Raw genomic sequence first — 27,974 nt, forward strand, 5'->3', positions numbered from 1 at the left:
ATGAAGATTTATTCTGATGCAACTATTTACTGCGACTACCATTTTTCTGACTCAAGCTGTTTATAGTCTAGAACTTACCAGAATCTCGAGCTCGGAAACCGGCCCTTAAACATTCAATCATTAACTTGAAAAACTCAATCACAGATATTTAATTGAATTGTATTTTGAAGAATCACATTTTCGTCAAACTAGGTTGAGGTCAATCATATCGCAATATTATAAAAAATGGGAAAACCGTCTTCACAAAATCTATAAGGAATTTGCTCCATTAATTGATAAAACAGAAGTAAAAGGCTAATTATCTGATGAAATAATTATTGTACACGACCTCATCGTTTAACTCTGATAATGACAAAAAGAGTACAAAAGAATCAAATTATGGAAACTCGGGAAATTCAGATAAGTACAAAAAATCTAAAAGTACAAATGCATTAAATAGTGGAAACTCGGGAAATCCCATTTGTTAACTCAATCACAACATATCTTTGACTAGTTTCCCCTCTTTTTATGATGGGGCATTTTTCAAAACTTCTGACTTGTATAAAGCCACGCTGAGGTGTGTATCAGCCACAGTAGTAATCAACAATTGCGTTCTTGTCACTCATACTTTCCCACAAGATGGAAACTTCAGTTATGATAGTGCTAATAGCGTCTCTGATGCTTTTCTCCATATTAGAAATCTCAGCAGCTCCAGCCATTGGACCTCCGACATCTAGAGAAGATCATCCATGGGAGAGAGCAGTTAGGTCTATACCAGGTGCGTATCTCTCTCTATCTATCTCTGACAAAATTTAAACAACTAATTAATTATCATAATCAGTGGCGTATCCAGAAAATAATTACGGATGGCGATCATAACATTGGCACCCAAACACCTGAACCTTAGGGAGTGCAGTGTTGGGGGGTATGGAATAACAGGTCTGTCCCCCGGTAAATGTAGATAATATATAACTTCAATTTGGTGCGATTCTACGAAATTCCCGCAAACAAACATTCCATTCAAGTTTTTTTTTGTATTCAGTAAGCTACTTATTATTTCGATTTTCCCTAGAAATTGTCATAGGTCTATGGTTTTTTAATTAAATAACAAATAGAGTGGAATTGAAAAGGATTATATTGGACAATGCTTTCAGAAAATTATAATGTTATTCTGGCACTGAATAGACCTAATCATTATTAGATATCGTGTTATAATAACAGCTGTGTTATCAAACAAACTTTGAAAATTGATTACATTATATTGTTTCAATAACTATTACAGCAATGAGAATAAGCCTACATCCAACCTCGGTCAATTCTGAATCAGTTTATTGGTTCATAAGTAGTGAATGCGTCATTAGTATATCTCCTATCCCGTAAATGTATGATTTAATACCATCCATTATAATATTTCTACAATACATTTGTCAAACATTTTTATATGTCTCCTAATGATAATGAATGTATCCATGTTCCAAAATATGTCGACATTCCACTACCTATAATCTCAGTTTTGGTCAAGTAACTGACCTGTGAAGCAAAACTATTAAAACCCATTCCATTATCTATTATTAGTTATGTAAAGAAATGTTGTAATTTTGCAAGAATCTGTGGTTGATTCTAAAAATTTCTAATGTCTAATATATTATGAAAGGATATTTGCTTTGAATCTGGAATTTATTTTGCAAAATACTGCCATAGAGAAACAATAGCGTGAGTAGATATCCCATGGTATAAGGCGTTTATGTCGCAACTTTTACTGTTATCTCAAGCCGATTACTGTCGATTATTGTCGATTTTCACTGTTTTGATCGGGTAAGAGTGTATGAACGGCACAATATGAGAGACTACCAGCCTCATAAAGCTTCACAGGGAAAAACTACGTGGACTATCGGCTTGAGATAACAGTAAAAGTTGCGACACAAACGCCCTATACTATGGGATAACTACTTATGCTATTGTTTCTCTGTGATACTGCTAAGTGATGGATTTGAAATTAATATTATGAAGACTAGACTCAAGCTATTTTGTGTTTATTCAAATTACAATAGCTCAATTACTCACTAGCCACGCTCAACTTCAGTTAATTTCCGAAAAGTGTTTGTAAATTTCTTTGTTTTTATAGTGGGAATGGAATTCATTATTCATTTTTGATTCAATAATTTGGTAACAATGCGAAAATTAATTTACAAAATCATATTCCAGACTCAGAGCCTCAACTAACGGTTTCGCATGGACAAAAATATAACGGACTTCTGAATCACGATTTCTTCCTTAGAAAGAGAAGAGAGCTTCCCGAAATTCCGAATTCGGAATTTTCGTTGCATAGAGAAAGAAGAGAACTAGGAAATCGTCCATCGCCTTCTCACAATATAATTCGGAAAGCGAAAAGACAAGCACAATTTCCTCCCAGTCCTGAATGGGATGGTTATCCTGATGATGATGATGAGTATTGAGAAGTTGAGAAGCAATACAAACGTTTTTAGTAGGGTTTCTGCAGATAATATGAATATATATTCATCAATCTCCTCTACATATTCTATGCAGTTTTTATTGGAGAAACATCATCAATAAACCTGTTTGAGGATAATTTATTGTAATAATATTGTTTTATGTAAATAAAGTCTTTATTGGAAAATATTGTGTTGAGTGTGTCAACATGGTGACAAGTTGAGAAGCAATACAAAAGTTTTTAGTAGGGTTTCTGCAGATAATATGAATATATATTCATCAATCTCCTCTACATATTCTATGCAGTTTTTATTGGAGAAACATCATCAATAAACCTGTTTGAGAATAATTTATTGTAATAATATTGTTTTATGTAAATAAAGTATTTATTGGAAAATATTGTGTTGGAAATCAATGATAAGAAACATCCTTTATATTTTTGAGAATTCATAAATCTATAATTATTTCTGGTAACTTGTGATTTAGTGTGCTTGAACCGATGTTGTTTATGATTTAATCCCATCAAATGTAATTGACAGGTTTTGTTCTAGAGGATTTAATCCAAGGTTAAATCTTTTACCGGAGACATTCACATTGGATTCAATGGAACATTAGTTTAGCAAAAGTTAACGAAGGAGTACTTGTTAAACCCTTCCAATTTTGAAGTCTCAAAAATCGAGGTTCCAGTCTAATACGAATAATTATATTATTTCCACGATGATGATGCAATTTCAGGAATAATAATAATAAATCAGGAGTTGATTCATAAATCTGCTATCAAATTACATTCTTTTGAATTCCATCCATGTAACAATGCCCTGGGTTTACGAGAGTTTTTCATTATCAACAGAAAATGGACGATTGAACTCACAAAAAATTCTTGTTAGGAGTAGAGATATTCGACACTGGAGTTCAAACATACAGAGACAGAAACACCACATGACAGATCAATTTCCAAATTTCAAATACCAGGATTTTTTACCTTCAAACTTGATAAGTGACAAATCACTTGAAAGAGAACTGAGGATCAAATAGCTCACGATAAAACGCTCATGAGCTGATTATATTGTATAATTCCCAAATTATGTCATTACAAAAAATCACAAATTTTCTATCAACTAGCATTCATCGAAGCTATTCCACTAATACCTAGTTTAGGTCGATAGGTCGATTTAGAACAAATCATGTTTTTTTTTCATAAAATAATTTTTTAATGATGGCAAGGAACATCACAATTATCCAATGTTAAAAATTCATTTAATAACAATGACTTGGGAAACCTACATTATATCCATTCAATCAAAACATAAATCTTTTTCAAATATTCCCATTTTCTATTCCTCTATCTCGGACTATGTGTTATCTAAATTTGGGAGAAGAATAACACAAGGATACCTTATTTTTCCTCTCCTTATCATTTTGATGATGTAATATTATTGTATAAATGAATGAAGAATAAATAATATAATCATACACTTGAAGTGTATTCTCAGGAGAAAATAATAAAACCTGAGTTTTTGAAATCAGATTCACTCCAGTAATATTTTTTTCTCTAAGAACTCAATCATTAACTTGAAAAACAAGATCACAAATATTTAATTGAATTGTATTTTGAAGAATCACATTTTCGTCAAACTAGGTTGAGGTCAATCATATCGCAATATTATAAAAAATGGGAAAACCGTCTTCATTGATTATGTAAGAAATTTGTACATTAGTTGATAAAAACAGAAGTGTCATAGGCCAATAAAATTATCCTCAGATGCAATAATAATTGTACGCGACCTCATCGTTTAACTCTGATAATGACAAAAATTTAAGAGTACAAATGAATTAAATTATGGGAACTCGGGAAATTCAGATAAGTACAAAAATTCTAAAAGTACAAATGCATTAAATAGTGGAAACTCGGGAAATCCCATTTGTTAACTCAATCAAAACATATTTTTGCCTAGTTTTCCCTCTTTTTATCAATTAGGGTTTTCCCTCTTTTTATGATAGGACATTTTTCAACACTTGTGACTTGTATAAAGCCACGCTGAGGTGTGTATCAGCCACAGTAGTAATCAACAATTGCGTTCTTGTCACTCATACTTTCCCACAAGATGGAAACTTCAGTTATGATAGTGCTAATAGCGTCTCTGGTGCTTTTCTCCATATTAGAAATCTCAGCAACTCCGGCCATTGGACCTCCGACATCTAGAGAAGATCATCCATGGGAAAGAGCAGTTAGGTCTATACCAGGTGCGTATCTCTCTCTATCTATCTCTGACAAAATTTAAACAACTAATTAATTATCATAATCAGTGGCGTGTCCAGAAAATAATTACGGATGGCGATCATAACATTGGCACCTAAACATCTGAACCGTAAAGCTGCGTACACATACTCGCGCTTCCAACCCGCACCGAGCACGCTCCTCCCTCGTACCGCCCTCGTACCACCATCGAAACACAGTCGCACCGCCCACGCACCCATCATGAACGTTACGGAAGATGTTAGATCTTCTCGCGTTCCCCGGTCGAACCACTGTTGCTCGCCGGTCGATCATCAATCGCTCTGCTGGAGTGACGTTCGGTTGCGGAGCAGAGCGACAGTCTGTACGCACCTTTAGGTGTGCAGTATGGAATAACAGGGCTTAACCCCGGTAAATGTAGATAATATACACCGTGTCCCACCAAGAGGTTTACACGTATAATTTCATATTACCTGTCCATCCATGGGCGTTTTCAAATTTCACACAGGTAGAATTTTTCAAAATTTTAATAGGGCGGTAATTTTCAGGAGCTTGTCTCTCACCTGATTTAAATAGTGGAATTATATTTGCAACCTTAAAGTGTGAAGGAAAATGACCTGTTTCGAAACATTTGTTAAAAAAATTGATAAAGGCTGAGATATGTATTCTGATATATTTTTCAAATAAACATCGCTTATATTATAAACTAGCCGTCAGGCTCGCTTCGCGCGCTATATCCGTCTAGCCAGGGGGCTCCGCCCCCTGGACCCCGACTGGATCAACCAAGAATGAAATCAGCAGGCTCACTTCGCTCGCCTACATTTTTCATTTGTACGACGATCATATGTTAGGACGATCCAGTCGGGGGTCCAGACTAAACGTCTGGCTAAACGGATATGGCGAGCGAAGCGAGCCTGACAACTACTAATATAATATTCTGATTGAAGTAGCAGTGCCCAATCAATTTTTCTGCGATAAATGCATTCCAATCTTCAACTTGGTGCCAACCTAACAAAGTCAACTCAACTTAATGCCAACCTGACAAAATTATTAATTTAGTTACCAGTTAACAACGGTTTCGAAGAGGTAATCTCTCTAGATTATAGTTCTATATTAACATATGGTATGGACATCTTTCAATTATAATTAAGAGAATAGGAAGAATATACATGCTAAAAGAACTTTAAACCCTCAAAAACCACCCTTAGAGTTGCAATATCGCTAAACGATTTCTTAGTGCGCCTCTAAAGGGCCAAATTTGAACGTTTTTGGTCCAGTAGATTTTTAGTTCTGCGAGTGAGTGAGTGAGTCAGTCAGTCAGTGAGTAAGTGCCATTCCGCTTCTGTTATATAGATACAAGGAGATGAATTTTTTTAATGTATTCATCATGGCAGCAACTTCATCGGAATTTGTAGGGAAAATGAAAAACGAATCTCGAAAATTTTGATTATGTGGAACTAAAGTTGGTACTGGGTGACTTGAGCTCAAACTATTATTTAGATTTTCTGCATAACTTCTACCTACTTGAGAGAAATAATTATTTAATATTACAGGGTCTATGTCAGGAGCTTTTCTATTTTGTTTTATATCTAAAATTTCCTCTATACAGAGCCACGTCTTTTTGTTGTTCCCTTTACAAGTTGACATTTTATTTTCAAAGTAGTCTAGTTTAGCTTTCTTAATTAGTGTGTTAAGTAGATTTCTATAGTTTTTGTATCTAGCTTTCAGCGTAGCATTTCAAATGATTGGATTATCAGTTTTTCATGTAGTTTGTCCCTCTCTCTTATAGATTTTATTAGCCCTGAAGTTATCCATTTTTTATGGTCTATTTTTATTTGTAATTTTAATTTGTTCGGTAGCAGAATCTATGTGGTCCATCAGTTTCTTAAAGAAAGCATTTATTGTGTCATCGAAATCAAGATTAGCCTCATTAAAAGTAGTTTCATTCTTCCAATTTTCCTGTCTCAACTTTTTAGATGTTTCCTGATAATAAAGAATGATCCATGATCCGAAATATGTCGACATTTCACTACCCATAACCTCTGTTTTGGTTAAATAACTGACCTGTGAAGCAAAACTATAAAAACCCAATCCATTATCTATTATGATCCATTATATCCATTATCTATTATTTTGCAAGAATGTGTGGTTGATTCTATAAAATTCAAATGTCCAATATATTATGGAAGAATTTTTTTTCATAATTTGCTTCGAATCTGAAATTGATTTTGCAAAATACTGCTAAGTAATGAACTTAAAATAAATATTATGAAGACTGGACTCAAGCTATTTTGTGTTTATACAAATATCAATAGTTCAATTACTCACTGGCCACGCTCAACTGATGAAGTAATCAGTTAATTATTTCCAAAAAGAGTTTATAAAATTTCTTTGTTTTTTTATAGTGGGAATGAGATTCATTATTCATTTTTAATTTAATAATTTGGTAACAATGCGAAAATTAATTTACAAAATCATACTCCAGGCTCAAAACCTCAACTGGCTGTTTCTCAAGAGAAAACATCTGAGGAGCATCCGGATCACGATTTCTTCCTCAGAAAGAGAAGAGAGCTTCCCGAAATTCCAAATTCGGAATTTTCGTTGCATAGAGAAAGAAGAGAACTAGGAAATCGTCCATCGCCTTCTCACAATATAATTCGGAAAGCGAAAAGACAAGCACAACTTCCTCACAGTCCTGAATGGGATGGTTATCCTGATGATGATGATGAGTATTGAGAAGTTGAGAAGCAATACAAAAGTTTTTAGTAGGGTTTCTGCAGATAATATGAATATATATTCATCAATCTCCTCTACATATTCTATGCAGTTTTTATTGGAGAAACATCATCAATAAACCTGTTTGAGAATAATTTATTGTAATAATATTGTTTTATGTAAATAAAGTCTTTATTGGAAAATATTATGTGTTGAGTGTGTCAACATGGTGACAAGTTGAGAAGCAATACAAACGTTTTTAGTAGGGTTTCAGCAGATAATATGAATATATATTCATCAATCTCCTCTACATATTCTATGCAGTTTTTATTGGAGAAACATCATCAATAAACCTGTTTGAGAATAATTTATTGTAATAATATTGTTTTATGTAAATAAAGTATTTATTGGAAAATATTGTGTTGGAAATCAATGATAAGAAACATCCTTTATATTGTTCATCAATCTCCTCTACATATTCTATGCAGTTTTTATTGGAGAAACATCATCAATAAACCTGTTTGAGAATAATTTATTGTAATAATATTGTTTTATGTAAATAAAGTATTTATTGGAAAATATTGTGTTGGAAATCAATGATAAGAAACATCCTTTATATTTTTGAGAATTCATAAATCTATAATTATTTCTGGTAACTTGTGATTTAGTGTACGTTGTTTACGATTTAATCCGATCAAATGTAATTGCCAGACTTAGCTCTAGGGGATTTAATCCAAGGTTTTCTCTTCTGCCGGAGACTGAGAAGTCATTTACACGGAATTAATGAAACATTAGTTTAGCAAAAGTTAACAAAGGAGTACTTGTTATACCTTTCCAATGTTAAAGTCTCGAAAAACGAGGTTCCATGAGTCTAATACGAATAATAATTTATGATGGTAGTTATATTATTTTCACGATGATGACGAATTATTAGGAATAATTATGATAACGCATCTAAAAGTTAATTCATAGATCTGCAATCAAATCGCATTCTTGGGAATTCCATTGATGTAACACTGCCCTAGGTTATGAGAGTTTTGCATAATCAACAGAAAGTGGACGTTTGCACTCACAAAAATTACTTGATTACACTGGACTTGATAAGAAAATAATTATGTCAAAGGTTATTCTTTTATTTTGACTTGAAATATACTTTCAATTTCAAATACGCTATTTACAGTGGGTTATCAGTGTTATTGCAGGAAAATTCTGCTTCCTCCTAAAAATAGCGCTTTATCCTAATCTACGATTTTTTATCCAATTGGATTTCCATCAAGGTTTCTAATTTTCCACACCATCGCGATAAGATAATTCTGAGATTTTCAATTATCATAACTAGTAAGAAATTAATGTTGAAAAATATCATGACAAGTTGAAAAAATGGTAAAGACTCACATCAACAACAAGGAAAATATCATGCATGTGAACAAAAAAATGTACCAAATGACAAAAACATTTCAATGAGTAAAGTATTTCTCAGTTTTTTCCGTTTCACGTACTTTCTGCGATGAAACATTATTTTTCTCAAATGTTTGATTGTTATAAAACCACTCAGGGAAAGTCTAACCACAGTAGTGATCGACAACGCTTCTTCTACAACACATCATTTCTTAGCGATTTTCACATGCGAAATGAAGTTATTAGCTAGTATTGTTCTACTAGTTGCATCTCTGATGGCTTTCTCTGTAACGGAAATCTACGGTGAACAGAGGACGTATCCTCATCCAAATTACGGTCCAGGACAACAAGGTGCGTATTACCATGAAGACAAAATATGGCATAAGAAGATATTGAATGAAAAAGACTGAGAAATTGTCAAAAAACCACAGATTTATTTTTACTTAGAAAGACCGGTTTCGGTTATTACACCATTGTCAATCTCTGATAAACTGCTGATCAGAGAGAGACAATGGTGTAATAACCGAAACCGGCCTTTCTAAGTAACAAAAAATCTTTGGTTTTTTGACAATTTCTCAGTCTTTTTCATTCAATATGAATAATTATCACAATATCAACTACACAAAAAGAATAAGAAGATATCCAATGGTATAGGGCGTTTATGTCCCAAATTTCAATGTTAACTCAAGCCGATAGTCCTAATTGTTCTGTTTCGTGAAGCTATGTGGTGCTTGTAGTCTCTCACACAGCCGTTCTTATAATCTCATCCCAACAAAACAGTAATAATAGACAGTAGACGACAGTATAAGATGTTATAAGTTTTTATTGAGAGGAATTTCAACCCAAATTTTTATTGTAATGTTTCTTTTGAATACTGACATTGTCTGATGCAATTTTGACATTGTTCTTTGACAAAAATAAATTATCATGATTATTATTAGTAGTCGGCTCGAGCTAACAAAAAGTCGGCTTGAAACTTGGAACATTTAATTTAATCAATTATTCGTTGCATGTAAATTTTTTACAATGTTTGGCAGTTCGTCATAATAACTAACAACAATAAAAACAATAGATTTTTCATCAATAACAACACAAGAAGAAGAACAAGTCAATCAATCAATTAGTTGAAAACAATCATTATTGAATGATAATTCAAGTAAAATTCTGTAAATTTACATTTGTAAATTGGTTAAGATATTATCATTAAAAGAAAGTCCAAAACAGATGCCGTAAATTTCCATCTGTAAATTATTCAAGATTGACAGATATGGCAGAACCCCCTAAGAACTCTTCCAAACAATAATATCCTTCGTGTATTAACATGAACGACCTAAACCATGAGATATCTTCTTACTCTATATTTTCTCTAGGCGGTATCACCGAAACATTTCTCTGCTTTCAACTTGGACTGAAAAGATGCCAGTATGTCTTGTGGGGAATTAGTTTTTGATGATAGTAGTAGTTCACAAAAGATGATTAGCATTGTCGAAACACCAACTCAACAGCCAAAGTTCTAACTGATGACTAGCGCCTTTGTTGTCCGTTTAGGGGTTCCTATGTTCGTCGATTACTCTGAGATGCTTTTTGAATCAACTTTAAATTCTCAACACATATTCTTTGAACCTGCGCAACACATAAACAAAACGCAAGACGTACGCGAGATGATCGCAAGTCGCGCGATTGCGGTTCGGGACTAAGCTCCCGCCGAAAATGAAACGTGGCAAGCTCGCGCTCTGATCTCGATCATCGTACTGTAATTAGAGAATACTTGTTTGAGAAACGCGTGTTTGTTGCGCAGCGTGTGAATGGAATATAATATATTAGGTTTAATTGCTTAAAGTAGTTGTTTAATGAAACATATACGTGGATCTTGTCCCGTAGGTCAGCTACAATGGAAAGTGATAGACATTTACAGAGATGTAAAAACGCAGAGATAACATAGAACAATGGCAGACAACATAGCACAATATCAGATAACATAAAACTACATCAGATAATGAAAACACTGGGATTTAGTCAAAAAATATCACTTATTTATTATAAGATAACAAACATCAATGATAACCGACACCAATGGTGTTGTTGACAACACTGATGATGACACCATGGGAGGCCTAAAGAGATAATCAATAGCAGTCTCACCAAAAGAGACCTGTTTAGTGTCGAAACATGTTTGTTATTTTACAATAAACAAGTGATATTTTTGATAAAATCTCAGTGTTTCCATTATGGATAGATATCACAATATCTCACCAGCAACAATATACATCAAATAACATGTAACAGCATCAGGTAAGACAAAGAATATTGGAAATTGACTGAATATTTGGACTCAAATCAAATTTGAATTTCAAGAGAAAATGTGCTTAAAAATGGCATCAATGTCAGAAACATGTTGTGAAAAATAATTTACGAGGATACTGAGATTCATATTTATATTAAAAGTAGTCCCAAAGAGAAAAGACGATAGATAGAATATCTATTCGCTGTTAAGGCTCAAAGATATAGTTCTATCCCAGTTTTCAGTAGCTACTTCACTTTTTTCTTGAACATTCCTCCAAATCTGTGAGGCTGTATTCTGTAAGTCTGAATTGGATGAAATAATTGATAGAATATAAATAAAAATATTAATTTAAATCTTAGTATCCTTCTAAATTATTTTTCACAACATGTATCGGACATTTCAAGTGGAAAATGTACTTGAAAATGGCATCAATGTCTGAATCATGTTGTGAAAAATAATTTACAAGGATACTGAAATTAATATTTATATTTTTATTTATATTAAAAGTAGTCCTAAAGAAAAAAGACGATAGATAGAATATCTATTCTATTTGCAGCTTGCGGCGGTATCCTAAAATCGCTGAGTGGCACAATCCAATCACCGCAGTCGGCCAACGAGCAGGGCAAGTACCCTCATAACATGTACTGTGTATGGGAAGTGGCGGCACCTGCCGGATATGTCATACAACTTACATGGTCTCACTTCTCACTGGAAGAAACTCGTAACTGTGCACTTGACTATGTAGTTGTATCCGACAACTCCAGTGCGGATGGTAGCAGTGCTAATATCCTAGGAAGGTATTCATTTATTCATTTAATTGAGCAAAGAATACAATAATTCATAATTCATTTATTGATTCAAGATACACAATCATTCATTGAAATAATTGTGGGAGGACCAACAGGCACATCCCAAAACTGTTCTTCTCTCGAATTTTATACAATAAGGCGGATTTCACACCAAAGTTGGGCCGGACGGGCGGAGCCGAGCCTGGCGGTGCAATGCATTGCCGAGCCGAGCGGAATCTGCCTGCGTTCGCACTACAGCCGATTGCCGATTCGCTTTTTAATACATTTTTTTTAGTTAAAAATACAAAATACTGCGCAATTCACTACGTGGGAAGATCGAACTAAACTGAAATATGGCAGAATCCGCTTCGCTGAAAACGCTCGAGTTGGGCGTCAAGCCGACTGCACAAACCCGCTCGGCTCGGCCCAGCACCGTTCGGCTCGGCCCGGCGTTGATTTGAATGCTTCCGACTAAATTCTGCATAGTTAATAATCGACTAAATCCTGCATAGTTAATAATCGACTAAATCCTGCATAGTTAATAATCGACTAAATCCTGCATAGTTAATAATCGACTAAACCCTGCATAGCGCGCATGCGGATTCCGCTCGGCCCGGCCCAGCTTTGCTGTGAAACCCCACTAATGTATGAGAAACATTATATTTCAGTAATATCAATCTGTAGACTGGCTGGTCGCTATGACTTCGTACAAAATGAGCGCTGCTATCCAGAGATTGTCAGTTTGGTGTAAGCATTCCTGACCGGCAATCAGGAGGTAGCGGGTTCAATTCTGGATTCGTCCTATGAATTCTACCAAATTAAACGGAACTTGACAAACATCATCTGTTTAATCTAATAGAATTTATAAGGAGAGCAAAAAATCGTACATCCAAGAATCGATGTATGTATGACTGGCTTCACTGTTTCTGTTCGAATAAGCTTAGCCACCTTTAAAAAAGATTTTTAAAAATACCAGCTGATCTTTTTCACCAATCATGTATTAGATTCTAGGCCTAGGCTGCGACGTTGCAATATCGTAGGCCGGGGCCTTGTATTAGAGGTGGCTATGGAATAAGTCTTTAGGAACCTTAAATTATGCATATCTGATTGGATCACATTTTTGTTACGTACATAGTTCCGCAGTCCTTCATTTGTTTGATGTGCCTGTTCTTAAATTCATGAATGACAACTATGACAAAAATCAGATAAGCTACGTAGTTCAGGAATGATTGTCATTTCAAATGAATTTGTTAAAAAATGAAATGGTTAAAAAACCTTGGCCCATGTAGCCATGTAAATCAACAACCATTTCATGTTGATTCGATAAACATTTGATTAATCAATTTCACATCAAATTGAGATTGATATATTTTCCAAAAATCAACCGCAACAATCTATTTTCACAGATATTGTGGGAGAAGTTTGCCACCACAGATGATCTCCAAAGATAATTTTATGAAAGTTATATTCATAAGTGATGTCACTGTGGCCAGAGAAGGATTCTCAGCCAACTACATTATGAAAAATGTCACTATGAGTAAGTAGCAAAATGTTGATCAATCTAACACTGTTTTTAATGATGTTTTAAACTTGTTCAATGATAAACTGATGCTATCCAAAATACTAACTCACTATCCTTTCAAGGGTTACTGAAAATATTGAACTACACAATAGAAGCTATTAAGTACCCTTTATTCCATCACAACACAACTGGATAAAAGAAACGGTATAACTCCTATCGTGTTTTATGTATGAAATATATTTATTTATTTATTTATTAGGTTGGCTCAAACAATACAATGATCGAAAAAGAAAAAACAGGCTATTGCCCAAAACTTTTTCAATTTCCTAATTTACTTTCAAATTATCCAAATATACATAGGTGATGTCCATTTCAATTTTCTACACCAAATCACAATCTGAGAATATAGATTAGAGTAAACAAACAATTTTAAATTCGGATAGATTGATAGTAAAACTTTCGTATGTTGTCTATAAGCTCTCTGTGATGACACCATTGAAGTTCAACATTTCAATGAATTCCTGCTCTGTTGTGCGGAAAAATAATAATATCATTGATTCTTATATTGAAATGTACATGCATGAAGAATCTCTACGGGATGAATATTCCTTTTTCAAAATTGTAATAAATGAAGCTTTGCTTTTCAATGACTTCCTGTGAAGACTCTAGAAAGAAAAATAAAAATATTCATTGATTCTTATGAGAGTGTCCATACATTATTAGAAAATTCATATGTTGAAAATGCCACATTGAAAATAATTATGGAATTTTTTGTGTAGTTCTCTCAGAAAAGAATGTTGAAGCTTTTCTTAGACAGGTGCTTTGAGATTGAATAGGGGCTTGAAATAATAAGTCATCTCTGTATCTATCTTAATCTATTCGCCCCATATACAACTCTGTCAAATTAACATGTATATCATTACGGTATTCATTTTTATTTTTCAATAAGCTTATCAATTCTTCAATCCTATTATCCACTTCACACTCTCTAGTATTCTATTTTTTCTCACTTATCTGTTCAAGAGCGACTCCTAACAAAGGGAACCTTGTGTTCTAGATGATTCTTTCTCTTGATCTCGTGGTAATGATGAACTGGTTGTGAACTGGATTCCCTGCACTAATCGATACAAACAGAAGTCATAGGTCTGCAATTGTTGTCTTGAATGAAATTGTTGTCTTGAATGAAATTGTTGTCTTGAATGAAATTGTTGTCTTCAATTGAAGTCTTGAATGCAATTGTTGAACTTGACTCATCGCTTGATTGAGATAAAAACGAAAAAATTCCGAGTGCAGATTGATTGAATTATAAAAAATCGGGAACCCCCATTTGTTAAATCAATCAGAACATTTTTCCTCCACCTTCCCCTCTTTTTATCATCAACGATAAGGCATTGTTCAGAAGACTTGTGGCTGGTATAAAGATACGCTGAAGTGTATACCAACCACAGTAGTAGCCTATCCAACAATTGCATCCTAATCTCTCATTTCTCTCAGAAGATGATAACTTCAGCTACGATTGTGCTAGTAGCGTCTCTGGTGCTTTTCTCCATATTAGAAATCAACGGTAATCCGGCCGTGGTGATTGAAGCAGATTATTATCCTTGGAAGAGAACACGAATATTAGGTGCGTATCTATTTATCTCTGACAAATTTCAAACAATTATAGTCAATAATTCTTATGATAATCAATAACCTATAAAATTAACATAATCAGTGGGGTATCCAGAAAAATATTACGGGAGACGATCATAACATTGGCATAGGAAACACGTGGACTTCCCGGGGTACCACAAGTGGGAGTGTGGTGTCAGAAATCTCGAGTAACAGGCTCTCTGACAAATATAGATAATATACCGTCAATTAGGTGCGATTCTACGAAATTTCTGCTTTAAAACAAACATTCCAAGTTATTTTGTGTTCAGTGAGCTACTCATTATATCGGGTTTCTCTTGAAATATTGTCAAATGCCCATGACTTTTTGATTAAATAATAACAAATAGAGTGGAATTGAAAAGAGTTTTAGAAAATGATAATTCCGTATTAAACCTGAATAGGACCAATCATTTTAGGTATCGTGTTATAATTTCGGCTTCAGAACAATTTTCAAACAAACTTGAAAATTGATTAAATTTGCTTCAATTATTACAGCAATGAGAATAAGTCATTATAACAGCAATGAGAATAAGCAATCATAACAGCAAGTGAGAATAAGCAATTATAACAGCAATTGGAAGAAGCCATTATAACAGCAATGAGAATAACCCTATATATCCATCATAAGTGAATTCTAAATCTTCATGTAAAATTTTCAAATTCCCAGTTTTTTAACCAAATTTAATATTTATCCAATTTTTTTGGGACAAATTCAACGTTTTATATGTGTTTATCACATAGTTCTAAAGGCTTAAGAACAAAAAGTTTTTTTGGAAGTGAATTTTTCATGAAGAAATTTCAAAGGCAAGATTACGAATGTATTCCAACCTTAAAATGAAAGTGTTATTGTGCATTAAATTATGAGTGGATTTTGAACTCTCAATTTGAAGCTCAGTTTTTGCAGGCAGGACACAGCAATGTCTCTCGGCTACAAAGGCCATAGAAGTTGTTGACTCTTTGAATGTTTCTAATTTTTGTATTGGCCTATGAGTGCATATGCATGTATATAACAATATTGAGTGAAATTTAAGTTAATTTACTTTCTAGTTGCAAATTTAAGTTACTTTCAAGTTTATCAGTTTATTGGTTCATAAGTGATAATGCGTCAATCGTGTATCTCCCATCCCGTACATGCATGATTCCATGATTCCATGATTCCAACCTTCCATTTTTAATATATTTACATTACATTTGTCTAACCTTTTTAGTTGTCTCCTGAAGATAACTAATTATCCATGTTCCAAAATATTTTGACATTTCACTGCCTAACTTCTGTCTTGGTTAAGTTAATGACCTGTAGCGCAAAACTATGGGAACCCAATCTATTATAAGTTTTGTGAAGGAATGTTATAATTTCACAAGAACCTGGGGTTGATACTACAGAACTCTAATAACTGATGAGTGGAAAGATGGCAAGATTCGGCTTAAATCTGAGATTGATTTTGCAAAATACTGCTCAGAAATGGACTTTGGAAAAATATTATAGAGACCACTACCTCCGTAAACAAAGCCATAGTGCATTCTGGTGACGTCAGCACAAGTAGGGCTCCTACATCCAAAGACCTTAAAGAGATATAGACCCACAATGCCTATGATGTTACTTGAAATTGAAGGCCGCCATTGGAGTATTTCAGCCCGAGGTATTATATCTATATATTTCTAATACTATATAGATTACAAAGGCATTGGTATGTAATAATCTTATAGTTTGCCCCCTCAATAGTCGATTTCAATTCCAAGTACGACACTAGCGCTGCATGTGAGTCTATGCATCTTTAAAGTCTTTGCCTACATCAATAAAAATTTGTTGATTTCAGCTAAACCATATCAGCTAGTGTTTTTATTGATGAAACCTGTGCTGACGTTACCATCAACCTGTCATGCACTATGGCTTTGTTCACGGAGGTAGTGACTAGAGTCGATCTATTTTTGTGTTCAATCAAATTACAATGACTTAATTACTCACTGGACACGCTTACTTGATGTAGTGATCAGTTATATCCTTAATGTTTGAGAAATTTCTCTGTTTTTGTATGGTTGAAAAATTTCATTATTCATTAATCATCTGACAATTTGGTAAAATGCGAAAATGAATTCACAAAATTCTATTTCAGACTCGAAGCCTCAATTGATGGTTTCGCAAGGACTTAGGCCGAGAAGACAAACAGATGGACTTCCCGAGCTTCCGGACTACGAATTAGGAAGAGAAAGAAGAGAAACACGAGTAGATGGACATCCCGAGATTCCAAATTCTGAATCTTCGTTACCTAGAAAAGAACTTCGAATAGAAAAACTCTCTTGGTCTCGTCAGCCCCATATAGTTCCAAGATTAAAAAGACAAAGCAACATTCCAGCACCTCCTCCCATTCCTGAGGTTGACGACGGAAGTCCACTCTGACGAGTTGAGAAGCGATACAACAGTTTTTAGTAGGATTTCTGCAGATAATTTGTATATTTTCAATCCCTTCTGCATATTCTCTACGCTTTTGATTAGAGTAACGTAATTAATATTCTTTCACGAAAAAATTGTTATACTGATTTTTTTAAGTGAATAAAGTCTATATTGAAAAATATTGTGTTGGTAATCAATGATCAGAAACATCAGTTATATTTTTGAGAATTCGTAAATATAGGTCTACAATTTCTGGTAACTTGCGATTCAGTGTACGGACATTTGCTTGAACCAATGTTGTTTCACGATTTAATCCCATCAAATGTAATTGACAAGTCTTGTTCAAGGGGATCCAATCCAAGGTTAAATCTCTTGCCAGGAACTCAGAAGCGATTAACACTGGAAACTTAAAAACTTTAAACTTTAGTTTTGCAAAAAAAATGATGAAACTTCACTTTTGCAAAATTTGACGAGGGTGTAGCTGCTATAATTTTCTAATTCCAAGTATCACTAGTTGGAGAACTAGTTCCCCTGGCATCCCTGTATCACTAGTACACTGGGTTGGAGAACTCGCTCAAGAATTTACTTATTTATTTATTTTATTGGATAGAGTAACAATACAGTAGTCGGAAAAACAGGTTATTTTTAAAAACTTCTTCAATTTCCCCATTTTTCCTTACATTGACCAAATATTATGTAGGTTATGTTGTAATCAATTGTTTGTAATCTTTGTAACACGCAACTTTCAATTATACAGAGTTGATGAAAATCATGGGAACAGCAAAATATTTCTCTAAATAGAATAATTTGACAGTAGGTTTTATTTGGGATCCTATTCTAGATGAGAAACTACTCTGTCGTTTTAACATCTTTGAACATCATAATATGAATCCAAATTCATTTTTCCTACAGTTACGTTGAAAAGTGGCCATTGCTGCACTGATTACAGAACGCAAAGAATCACTTTTCCGCTCTAGTGCGAGAAAAATTTTTCTGCACTCCAGATTTGCAACATGGCAACGCAATAGTATATTTCGCACCTAGAGCAGAAAATGAGATTTTTCCAGCTCGAAATCGGTTTTCAAGTCCGAGGCCGTAGGCCGAGGACTAGAAAAGATTGAGAGCTGGAAAAACATTTTTGCCCGTGGTGCGAACGATATTTTTCGCCACACTACAGGTATTGCTGACAAAATAAATAAAGAATACAAAATAAAGAATACTCGTTAAGCTATCGTACCTATCTCTTGATTTTAGTGGTAGAAGATTTGCAGTCAGGATTTCAGATTCTTTTAAAATTTCACTTGGAATACCACAGTCATCTTCAAGCATTTTTGAAAATTCGGAATGCACTAATCAACAATAAATAATTGAATAAAACTGGTTGCGAAGCGAATTAGTTTGATTCGAAACTGGAACTAAAATCATGGCGACTTCAGCTTATTATGAAAGTGGACACTCGCCCGATCTAGCGGATGACTTATTAATAATAATTAGCGCGTTGTTTCCAGCCATAAGCGGCCGGAAAGAGACAACTTTCTGGCCTAGACCGGAAAAGAAACCCTTTTCTGACGTCGTCTGCAAACAAGGTCTTTCAGATCTACGTAGGGACTGGAAAACAGCTGCTTTCTGTGCAGTGTGGCGAAAAATACTTAGTAGGTTATATGGAGCAACAGTGCAGCAAAATCAAAATGAAGTTGGTAACAGTGACTGCTGTGGCTGCTATAGTGAGCAGAGGTGCAACCAAGCACAACGCGCTAATTATTAGTATTAGATATTATAACCAAGGACAACATTTTTATTCAATTTGACAATAAATTAAGGTTTTTATCAATAATAAAATTACACAGAAAAACATTTGATGCATTTCAGGCAATTTTACCCATAATTACCCACTTCTCATATTCAATGGTAACTGTAGGAAAAACTTAATGTGAAATACGTGCGCAAAGTTCCTCTGCTGCACTCAACAAACCATTCCGCCCTCGCCTACGGCTCGGGCGTAAACGTTTCTTTCGGTGCAGCAAACTGTCACTTTGCGCACTAGATGCACAAATAACTATTTTCAAGTACGATGGTGTTCATGTGATACATCATTTCGATGCATTAAGTATTATTTTTAATTAAGTATTATACAAACGTGAGACGTAAGAAAGTTTATTGTTTTTTTGTTGATTTCAAGGCCGCGTACGACTTTATAGATAGGGATGCTCTCGTGTATAAACTATTAGAGATAGGAGTTTCAAATAAATTTGTCCGCATGATCAAAGCCTTATATGAAGATACGTCCTCAGTTATATGGTGTGATAAGGGCGTAACAGAAGATATCAGGCTTGTAAGCGGATTAAAACAGGGTTGTTTGGTATCCCCAATTTTATTCAATCTTTTCACATATGATATCTGTGAGAGTTTAGGCGGAGGCTTGATGGTAGGAGAATCAAAAATAAATTCACTTTTATATGCGGATGATTTAGTTCTCTTAGCTGATAACGTAAATGTAATGCAGAGTATGATCAACAGGCTGGAGCAATATTGCAACCGATGGAACTTAGTTTTGAACAGGGAAAAATCCAAAATGATAGTGTTTAGGAGGGGTGGTAGATTGAGTAGAAGTGAGAGATGGCATTACGGTGGGGAAGCTATTGAAGTAGTAAATGAATATAAATATTTAGGAATTACGCTTACACCCACCTTGTCACTAACAACACATTTTGCGAGTAAATTGACGGCAGCGAGGTATGGTATCAATAGTTTATGGCGTAAGCTAATTGGTAATGATGAGGTCCCAGTATCTACGAAATGGAAATTTTTCGAAGCAGTTAGCAAGTCAACAATCACATATGCAGGGCAGGTTTGGGGATGTCAAGAGAGGGAGGATATAGAACGTTTCAATAGGTTTTTTATTAAACGATTGTACGGTATACCAAAGAATACTCCCAACTACATAGTATATTTAGAAAGTGGTAGAGATGTTATGTGGCTTCAAACATTGAAAATGAATTACAAATACATATTGAAAACTCTTGCACAGCCGGATTCTAGATTTACGAAGAGAGTATCAATATTACTGACGCAGAAGAAGAGTGGTTGGTATAAAGATTGGAGAAAATTATTTTATGAATTTAATGAAGAGTGGGTAGATCCCATGAACCAACCAGATCTTTGGGGAAGAGGATGCGAAAAGATTGTAGCAGGATACGTGATAAATTTCAAGGTTTATGGTGGGACAGGGCAGCAACTTCTCAGTTTCATCAAATTTACTTTAATTTAGGAAGGAATGGATTTCAATCAGGTTATATAAATGACAATAATAAAAGAAGAATGATCAGCATTATTTTTAGGGCGAGGGGAGCATTATTGCCATTGAATTTTAGAGTGGATCGTGGAGAAAATAGTTACATATGTTCTTTATGCAACAGTTGTGAGGTGGAAGACACCTATCATTTTATTGGAAGATGTAAAGCCTTATCGGAATTCCGAGTAAAATGGTTCGGCTGCTCGGTTATGACTAATGAAATGGTACATGAGTATTTGAATGGCGAGAATTGGAAATGCTTAATAGGTTTTTTGACATCAGCACAGAAATATAGAGATTTTCTTGTAAGGGAATTTAATTTTTAAAGATAAAATTAGACTTGGTTTACATAATATTATCGATTTATCTATGTTAAATATCGGTTTATTTATATTTATAGTAAGTATAAGATTAATCTTCTGTAGCTATTAACTTTTATGATATGATTGTATAGGTAAAATTTTCCTTGTCTTTTCTTTTTCTATGGCCCTATGGTAGGAGATAATGATGCTTCATATGTAATTCAAGTTTTTTCTCAGTGTAATATATTTGATAAGTTAAGTAATTTACAATACATATGTGTACATTTACATGTACACATTTACATTTTATACATGTGTAATTTAGGTTCAATTTGAGTTGCCATACATTGAATTTATTCATTCATTTATTTTCTTGTTATTGTTCATTGAGTTACTTACTCACCATGTCAGATATATTCTATTTTAAATTTATTTCATAGTGCTGGCAAATGATCCGAGGAATGCTTTTTCAGTTGTTGCTGAAATTATTATCGAATAATGAATGATGTTTTTCAAAAGTGTAGTGATAATATTAGTTTAGGACAGATAAGGATGAAGCTGCTGGGGGTTGCTTTTGGTCTTCGATAACAAATGGTTTACGTTTACGATAATAATGGTTTGGTTTACGTTTGTTGTTTCATCAATTATATTAAGAAGTAGAATCCGAATTTTTTTTGGGAGAATTTTCTATCAAGATTAGATAGTAGAAACTACTCAACTCTGGCTGACGGCTTCGGCTAAGCTTATCGAATTTGAGCTAATAATACAATTTTTCATTCGTTGTTCTGTTACACTAGTGACATTACTGATTACTTGTGAAATGTATCTTTTGTTTTCTGAAATAAATTCGTTTATCTATCTATCTATCTATCTATCATTTCGATGCAGAGTTTTAAGAGGAAATAAATGGCGAAAACCGTACATTGATATCTCAACCTGTATAGCTACGTTTACACCATTTACAACATTCTGTTAATAACTTAATCCTTATAGACTCTATTAGATTGAACATAACACATGATACTTATTATACACATGATGAACTTATGTGTTTGCCAAGTTCCGTTCAATTTAATAGAATCTATAATAATTAAGTTATTAACATTTTGTTAATATCTTTGGTGTAAACGCAGCTTATCAGTTTGTTGATGTAAAATTTGTAAATTATGTGGTACTAGCAGGTAACCCGTGCTTCGCAAGGGTCTATTTTGAAACTTGACGTAATGAAATCCAGAAGAATTGAAAATAGGCCTATAAGAATCCTCGGTTGATTAAGAATTTATAAGCAGCATTTCAAGTAAATCAGTCCAGTAGTTCAGACTTGATGATGCGTCAAACATAATTTTCCTATCCTCTACACGTGTATACGTGTTTAAGCCAGTTCTTTCCTCTATTATAGTATAGAATATGATCGATCATCTATCGATCATCTTTTATACTATAATAAAGGAAATGAATGAGAATAAATTTTGAAAGGTTTGAGATATCGATGTGCGGTTTTCACCATACCTTTTCTCTGGAAATCCTGTATCGGAATCATGTATCATATGACCACCTTTCAATTTAAAAAAGAAGTTGGATTCAAAATGGCGGAAAAATTCGGGTGCGACGGAAAACCTGTTTTTATCATTCGAAAAGGATTCCCAATCTAATACCTATCTTCTAATTTCCCTTTTAAGAGAAATGTTCTGCTGCTTCCTTACAACAACTGAAAGCATGACAAATAATTGAAAACTTGACAAACTAGAAACTTGATGTAATCCAATATTGTAGAATTTGAAATAGGTTTATAGCCATCCTCGGTTAAGCAAGAATCTATGTGCAAAATTTCAAGTTAATCAGTCCAGCAGTTCAGACGTGATGATGCGTCAAACATAATTTTCCTATACTTTACACCTGTAAGCTATACGTGTATAATCCGTGTAATAAAGTAGATGTTCCTTTTTTAATCTCGATCATATGATTTGGTGATTTTTTTATGAGATCGTAATATGTACCATTAATGAAGTTTGAACATTTATTCTGAAAAATCTAGAAGGAAAATTGAAATTTGGGCTTCCAGGTGCACGAGATTGATATTTTCGGAATCTATGTTCAAAATTTGGAGATCTAAATCATTCCCGTTTCTCCGGTATGCAATCCACAAGTTGACATGTTTTGATGCGAACAAACGAACACACGAACAAACACAACCCTACTCTCTCTTATTATATAGATAATCACCAGCTGAAATCATGTGTCAGCGTCTGAGTGATAGCTCCCAAATAGCCTCAGCTGATTTCATGGATGAATGATTGAATGGAAAAACGGTAGTACAGTAATTGCATGCAATGAATTCTTCAGCTGACCAGATCAAAGCAATATTTTTTCTTATGTACTTTCAAAGTTATTTCTATATCCTGAGAAAGGACGAATGAGTCCTTATTTCTACCTTCCTGGACCTAGCAAAAGTTTGAGTGTGTCAATTTCGTTGTCCAACGAACTTGACCTGTAAAAAGGTTCGAAGAATACGTGTTCAAAATTTGAAGCCGATTGATCGATTTTCTCTTAAGTTATTGTAGAACATACAAACAGACAGACAACGATTTTGACCTCCAGTAAGTCAAAAGTGGTAACTCACTAACGCTCATTCAACTATTTCAAAGACAATGATACTTTATCAGCGATTGACAACGTAGACTCTCTAGAGTTCATTCATAGACCAATCACATTTTCGGAAATTCCATTCACGTAATAGGCCTACTGCCCAACATTTACAAGAGTTCCTCAATCAACTGAAAGTTGACATTTGGACTCAAAAAAAAAAAGAACAATGTTCTCATTCAACTTGAGGAGAAGTATCATGTCAAAGGTTATACTCTAATCTCAACTTATAGACTAATTTACTTTCAATTTCAAATATATCATTCATAGTGAGTTATCAGTTTTATTGCAGGGGAAAACAGCGCTAATCTGAACAAAACTTGCAATCTGTAGAAAAAGTGTGTGACATCGATTTTTTATGCAATTGGAATGATTTTCCTCGGGCTTTCCACTTCCCCACCATTGCGATAAGATAATATTTAGATTTCCGTTTTTATAACTGGTATTAAAAAAATTGTAGACTCACTCCCTCCGCCAACAAGGAAAACTAATAACACACATGTGATCAACAATTGTACGACATGACAAAAAATTTGACCCATATTAAAAAAATGAAGTATTTCTCAAGATTTTACGTTACACAGTTTTCGCGATAAAACATTATTTTCAAATTTTTGGTTGGTATAAAACCGCTGGGGAATAGTCTATCCACAGTAGTGATCGACATAGCTTCTTCTACAACACATCATTTATCAGCGATTTTCACAGGCGAAATGAAGTTATTAGCTATCATCCTTCTACTGGTTGCATCTCTGATGGCTTTCTCTGTAACGGAAATCTACGGTGAACAGAAGACGTATCCCTACCCAAATTACGGCCCAGGGCAACGAGGTGGTGCGTATTACTGAATCTAGTGGATAAATTTGAAGTTTTATAAGATGCGTTAAGAGTGAAATTCCAATTTAATCAAGATTTATAATATGGAACAGAAGTTATAGTTTTCAATAGTATTAAGAAATAATACGGAAAATTGTTCTATAAATAATATTTATTATCAATGGTTGATATTTACAGGGCAAAGTTGTACATTGTTCTACAGTGTTCTCTGTTCTTACCAGCAAAATGGTCTATGTTCACCATGGATATCCATGATGGATAAATATAGCCTCTATAGTAGGAGTATAGTACAATACTATACTGAGCCTGTACAATACTATATAATTTAGCTGATTAATGGATTAATATTAATGGATTTTAATAGGTTGGGAGTTATTAATTACTCTTGTAATTAAAATTTTAACAATTTTAATCTTTAATGGATTAATATTACAAAGAACTACTAGTACCCTTTTCTGATATTGATTTTCTCAACTTTTTTCACTTGATTCTCGCCATTATCTGGTGTTAAAATCATTTCTGCTAATAACTAGTCAAGTGGTATGTTACACACACATCTATTTCTAGACGTTCGATTGTTTGCCAAACTTGTACTTGACAAACCTAATCTGTTTAATCTGATAGAATTTATAAGGACGGCAAAAATCCTACGACCTGAAATCGATGTGTGCGTAGTGGTGGGTTTCCGTTTGAAGAAAACATGAATTACCCTATTAAAACATTTTAAACAACTGGTTTCGGCCTTTTGGCCAAATTTTAGTTCTTGGAGAAATGATTGGTAAACGAATGAAACTTAAAACAACATTTTTTTGAATGAATAACGAAATACATTGAAAAAACTGGTTGTTTTATTAGTAATCTGTTCTACTATTCATATTTCATCTTACATAAATTTTAAATACTACTATTTGCATTTCATTTACATTTATGCCAGAATGGCACACTGTCAAACGAGAGGAGGGCAAATTGAGCATCTTTTCAATGAAATGTTAACAGTAGTGAACAGGTTAATAAATAAAAAAACAGTTTTCTCAATGTATTTCGTTATTCTTCGAAAAAGTGTTGTTTCAAGTTTCATTGCTTTACCAATCATTTCTCCAAGAACTAAAATTTGGTCAAAAGGCCGAAACCAGTTGTTTAAAATGTTAATTTAATTAAAAACTAAAACTACAATCAGCCGCCATTTCGGATACAAGTATCATGAAACATCAATTTTTATTGATGCCATATTTTTTGTTTTAAAAAGGCCTTTTAAATGATGTACCACACAATGAGTGTTTACATTTGAAATATTCGAGTTAAAACCCCTAAGTCACCCCCTTATGAGGGGTTGAAATTCAGTTGTACGACAAAAGGTAGAGTACTCGATTAATAGCTTATCCTGAAAGTAACAGTATTATATCTACAACAGTCTCCAACTTATTGAAGGGTTCCCATACATATGACTCACTCTGTATGTATATACGATAGTATAGATATAGGAGGAGAATAAGTGAAAGATAAAACCATTAAATGCACTATCTTATCTATGACCACTATCAAGAAAATCCTAACAAACTGGAAACCTTACGAATTGAAAACTTGATGAACTAAAAACTTGACGAACTGGAAATTATCATCCTCGGTGGTGATAATGGAGATAAAGTGGTTATGTGGTAGTGTGGTTAAAGGAGCCACACAGCCCAGTTTCTCAATTATTCGTGAAAATACTTATGCTATTATTTTATCTCATAAAAATCTGTCCACAGATGAGAGAAAACCTCCCAGCCGCGGAAAACCAAGGCCTTCTTGAGAGCTGAGCTCAAAACAAGCTACAGAAAAACTGCTTCTCTTCAAAGAATTTTAAACGAATCCCGAAAGTGTGGTGATGATGAAGCTTTTTAAGGAGCCTCACAGCCCAGTGTCTCAATCGATAGCAGAAGTCATGTTTTCATGTAGTAGTTATATCTAGGAAATAAATAGTACTCTGTATCCGTATATATTGCTGCTTTATTTATTTACCCGAATTCACTGGTCCACCATCCTCCTCCATGTGACTATGGACCATAATATGTTCAACGCTAATCCACTTCCACATAAAGATAATAGATTGCATTTTATTATGTGTTTCAACCCGGGTTTATTCAAACAGCTGATCAATTTCCGTCTATACGTAGATGGTTCATAATATGAGCCTATACAATTCACCTAGAATACATATCATCATGTACCTAGCCTACAATTCTAGGTACCTTGAGCCTACCTAAAGCTGCGTACACATATTCGCGCTTCCAACCCGCACCGAGCACGCTCCTCTCTCGTACCGCCCTCGTACCACCATCGAACCACAGTCGCTCCGCCCACGCACCCATCATGAACGTTACGGAAGATGTTAGATCTTCTCGCGTTCCCCGGTCGAACCACTGTTGCTCGCCGGTCGATCATCAATCGCTCTGCTGGAGTGACGTTCGGTTGCGGAGCAGAGCGACAGTCTGTACGCACCTTAAGGTATGCACAATCTCAGTTCAAACATAGATGAATCAGCTGATCGTACAAACCCGGAATGTAACGCATTAGAAAGAATGCGACCATATCAACAACTATTCAGATTGTAACAGGTTCAAGGTTCAACGTAGTTGGTACATATGGCCATCAAGAGTCCAAGGCCCGGATGCACAGAAGCCTGTTAAATCTTAATGATGATTAGATTCCACGAGAACAAATCAGGGAAGGTCTTTCTGAGAAGAAGGCGTGATCTGATTGGTTCTAGTGGAGTTCTCGAGTTCACATACTTTTGAGCAACTGGGTGTAATTCAATACAATTTATTTGCCATTTTATAAAAATAATACAAATATTTTTCTCTTTTCTACAGTGCATCCTTAAGCTATGAATATGGAACAATATAAAAAGAAATAATGTGATAAAATTAAAAATAAAACACTTCAAAAACTTTTAATCATTCCAATGACATTGCTAGCATAGACAATACTTAGTCTGTTTGCTAGCAAAGAGTTGAGATTTAAAAATGATAATTCTGTGTCATTTATAAGATTTGAGAGAAATTGGAGTGGAAAAATTTGAATGAACAAGATTCAATCACCGAATCAAATCAGTTTTTGAGGGAATTCCATTTGCTTAATGCTGACCTGGATTACAATAGGCAATGGGATTTTTTTTAATGGATATCTTTACTATATATTCGATAAGAAATAATATGTCATAGGTTATAATCTAATAACTCTGAACTCTCAAATTCAGAGACATGAACAAGGAAATCTTGCCATGATTATCGAAGGTTCAATGTATTGAACAGCAAAAACCAGCTTGGAAAATCATATTTTTTCATATCAAAATTCTTCCCTGTAGCTTTCTTAATCTCATATCAAGAGATTTTTTCAGAACTTTCGACTAGTATAAAGCCATGCAGATACACCAGCTTGTCACAGTGATCATCCACGTTTCTCAGAACCATTTTCAGTGAATTGTTCAAAATGAAGTGTTC

At 34.2% G+C, this 27,974-nt stretch overlaps 3 protein-coding genes across 4 annotated transcripts in view; 2 read left to right on the forward strand and 1 right to left on the reverse strand.

Moving 5' to 3' along the window:
• The window catches only part of LOC111058926 (procollagen C-endopeptidase enhancer 1), a 31,016-nt gene extending 13,417 nt beyond the window's left edge, over positions 1-17,599 (forward strand). Inside the window, exons 3-6 of one of the 2 annotated variants that reach the window (XM_039429948.1) lie at positions 4,594-4,674; positions 11,620-11,860; positions 13,258-13,388; positions 17,141-17,599. In XM_039429948.1, coding sequence (XP_039285882.1) covers positions 4,594-4,674; positions 11,620-11,860; positions 13,258-13,388; positions 17,141-17,424 — 737 coding nt within the window. In that variant the 3' untranslated portion in view covers positions 17,425-17,599. Of the gene's footprint in view, positions 1-4,593; positions 4,675-8,865; positions 9,131-11,619; positions 11,861-13,257; positions 13,389-17,140 lie in introns of those variants that run through there. The other variant, XM_039429949.1, reaches the window with a different exon arrangement.
• The window catches only part of LOC111057504, a 265,646-nt gene that overhangs the window by 173,192 nt on the left and 64,480 nt on the right, over positions 1-27,974 (reverse strand). The gene's annotated exons all lie outside the window — the stretch shown is intronic.
• Positions 420-2,827, forward strand: LOC120351772. Its single transcript, XM_039429952.1, has 2 exons — positions 420-757; positions 2,185-2,827. Exons 1-2 carry the CDS (start codon positions 619-621, stop codon positions 2,433-2,435), a joined length of 390 nt encoding a protein of 129 aa, XP_039285886.1. The 5' UTR covers positions 420-618; the 3' UTR covers positions 2,436-2,827.

This window comes from Nilaparvata lugens, chromosome 6 (genome assembly GCF_014356525.2).
Source record: "Nilaparvata lugens isolate BPH chromosome 6, ASM1435652v1, whole genome shotgun sequence".
NCBI lineage: Eukaryota > Metazoa > Arthropoda > Insecta > Hemiptera > Delphacidae > Nilaparvata > Nilaparvata lugens.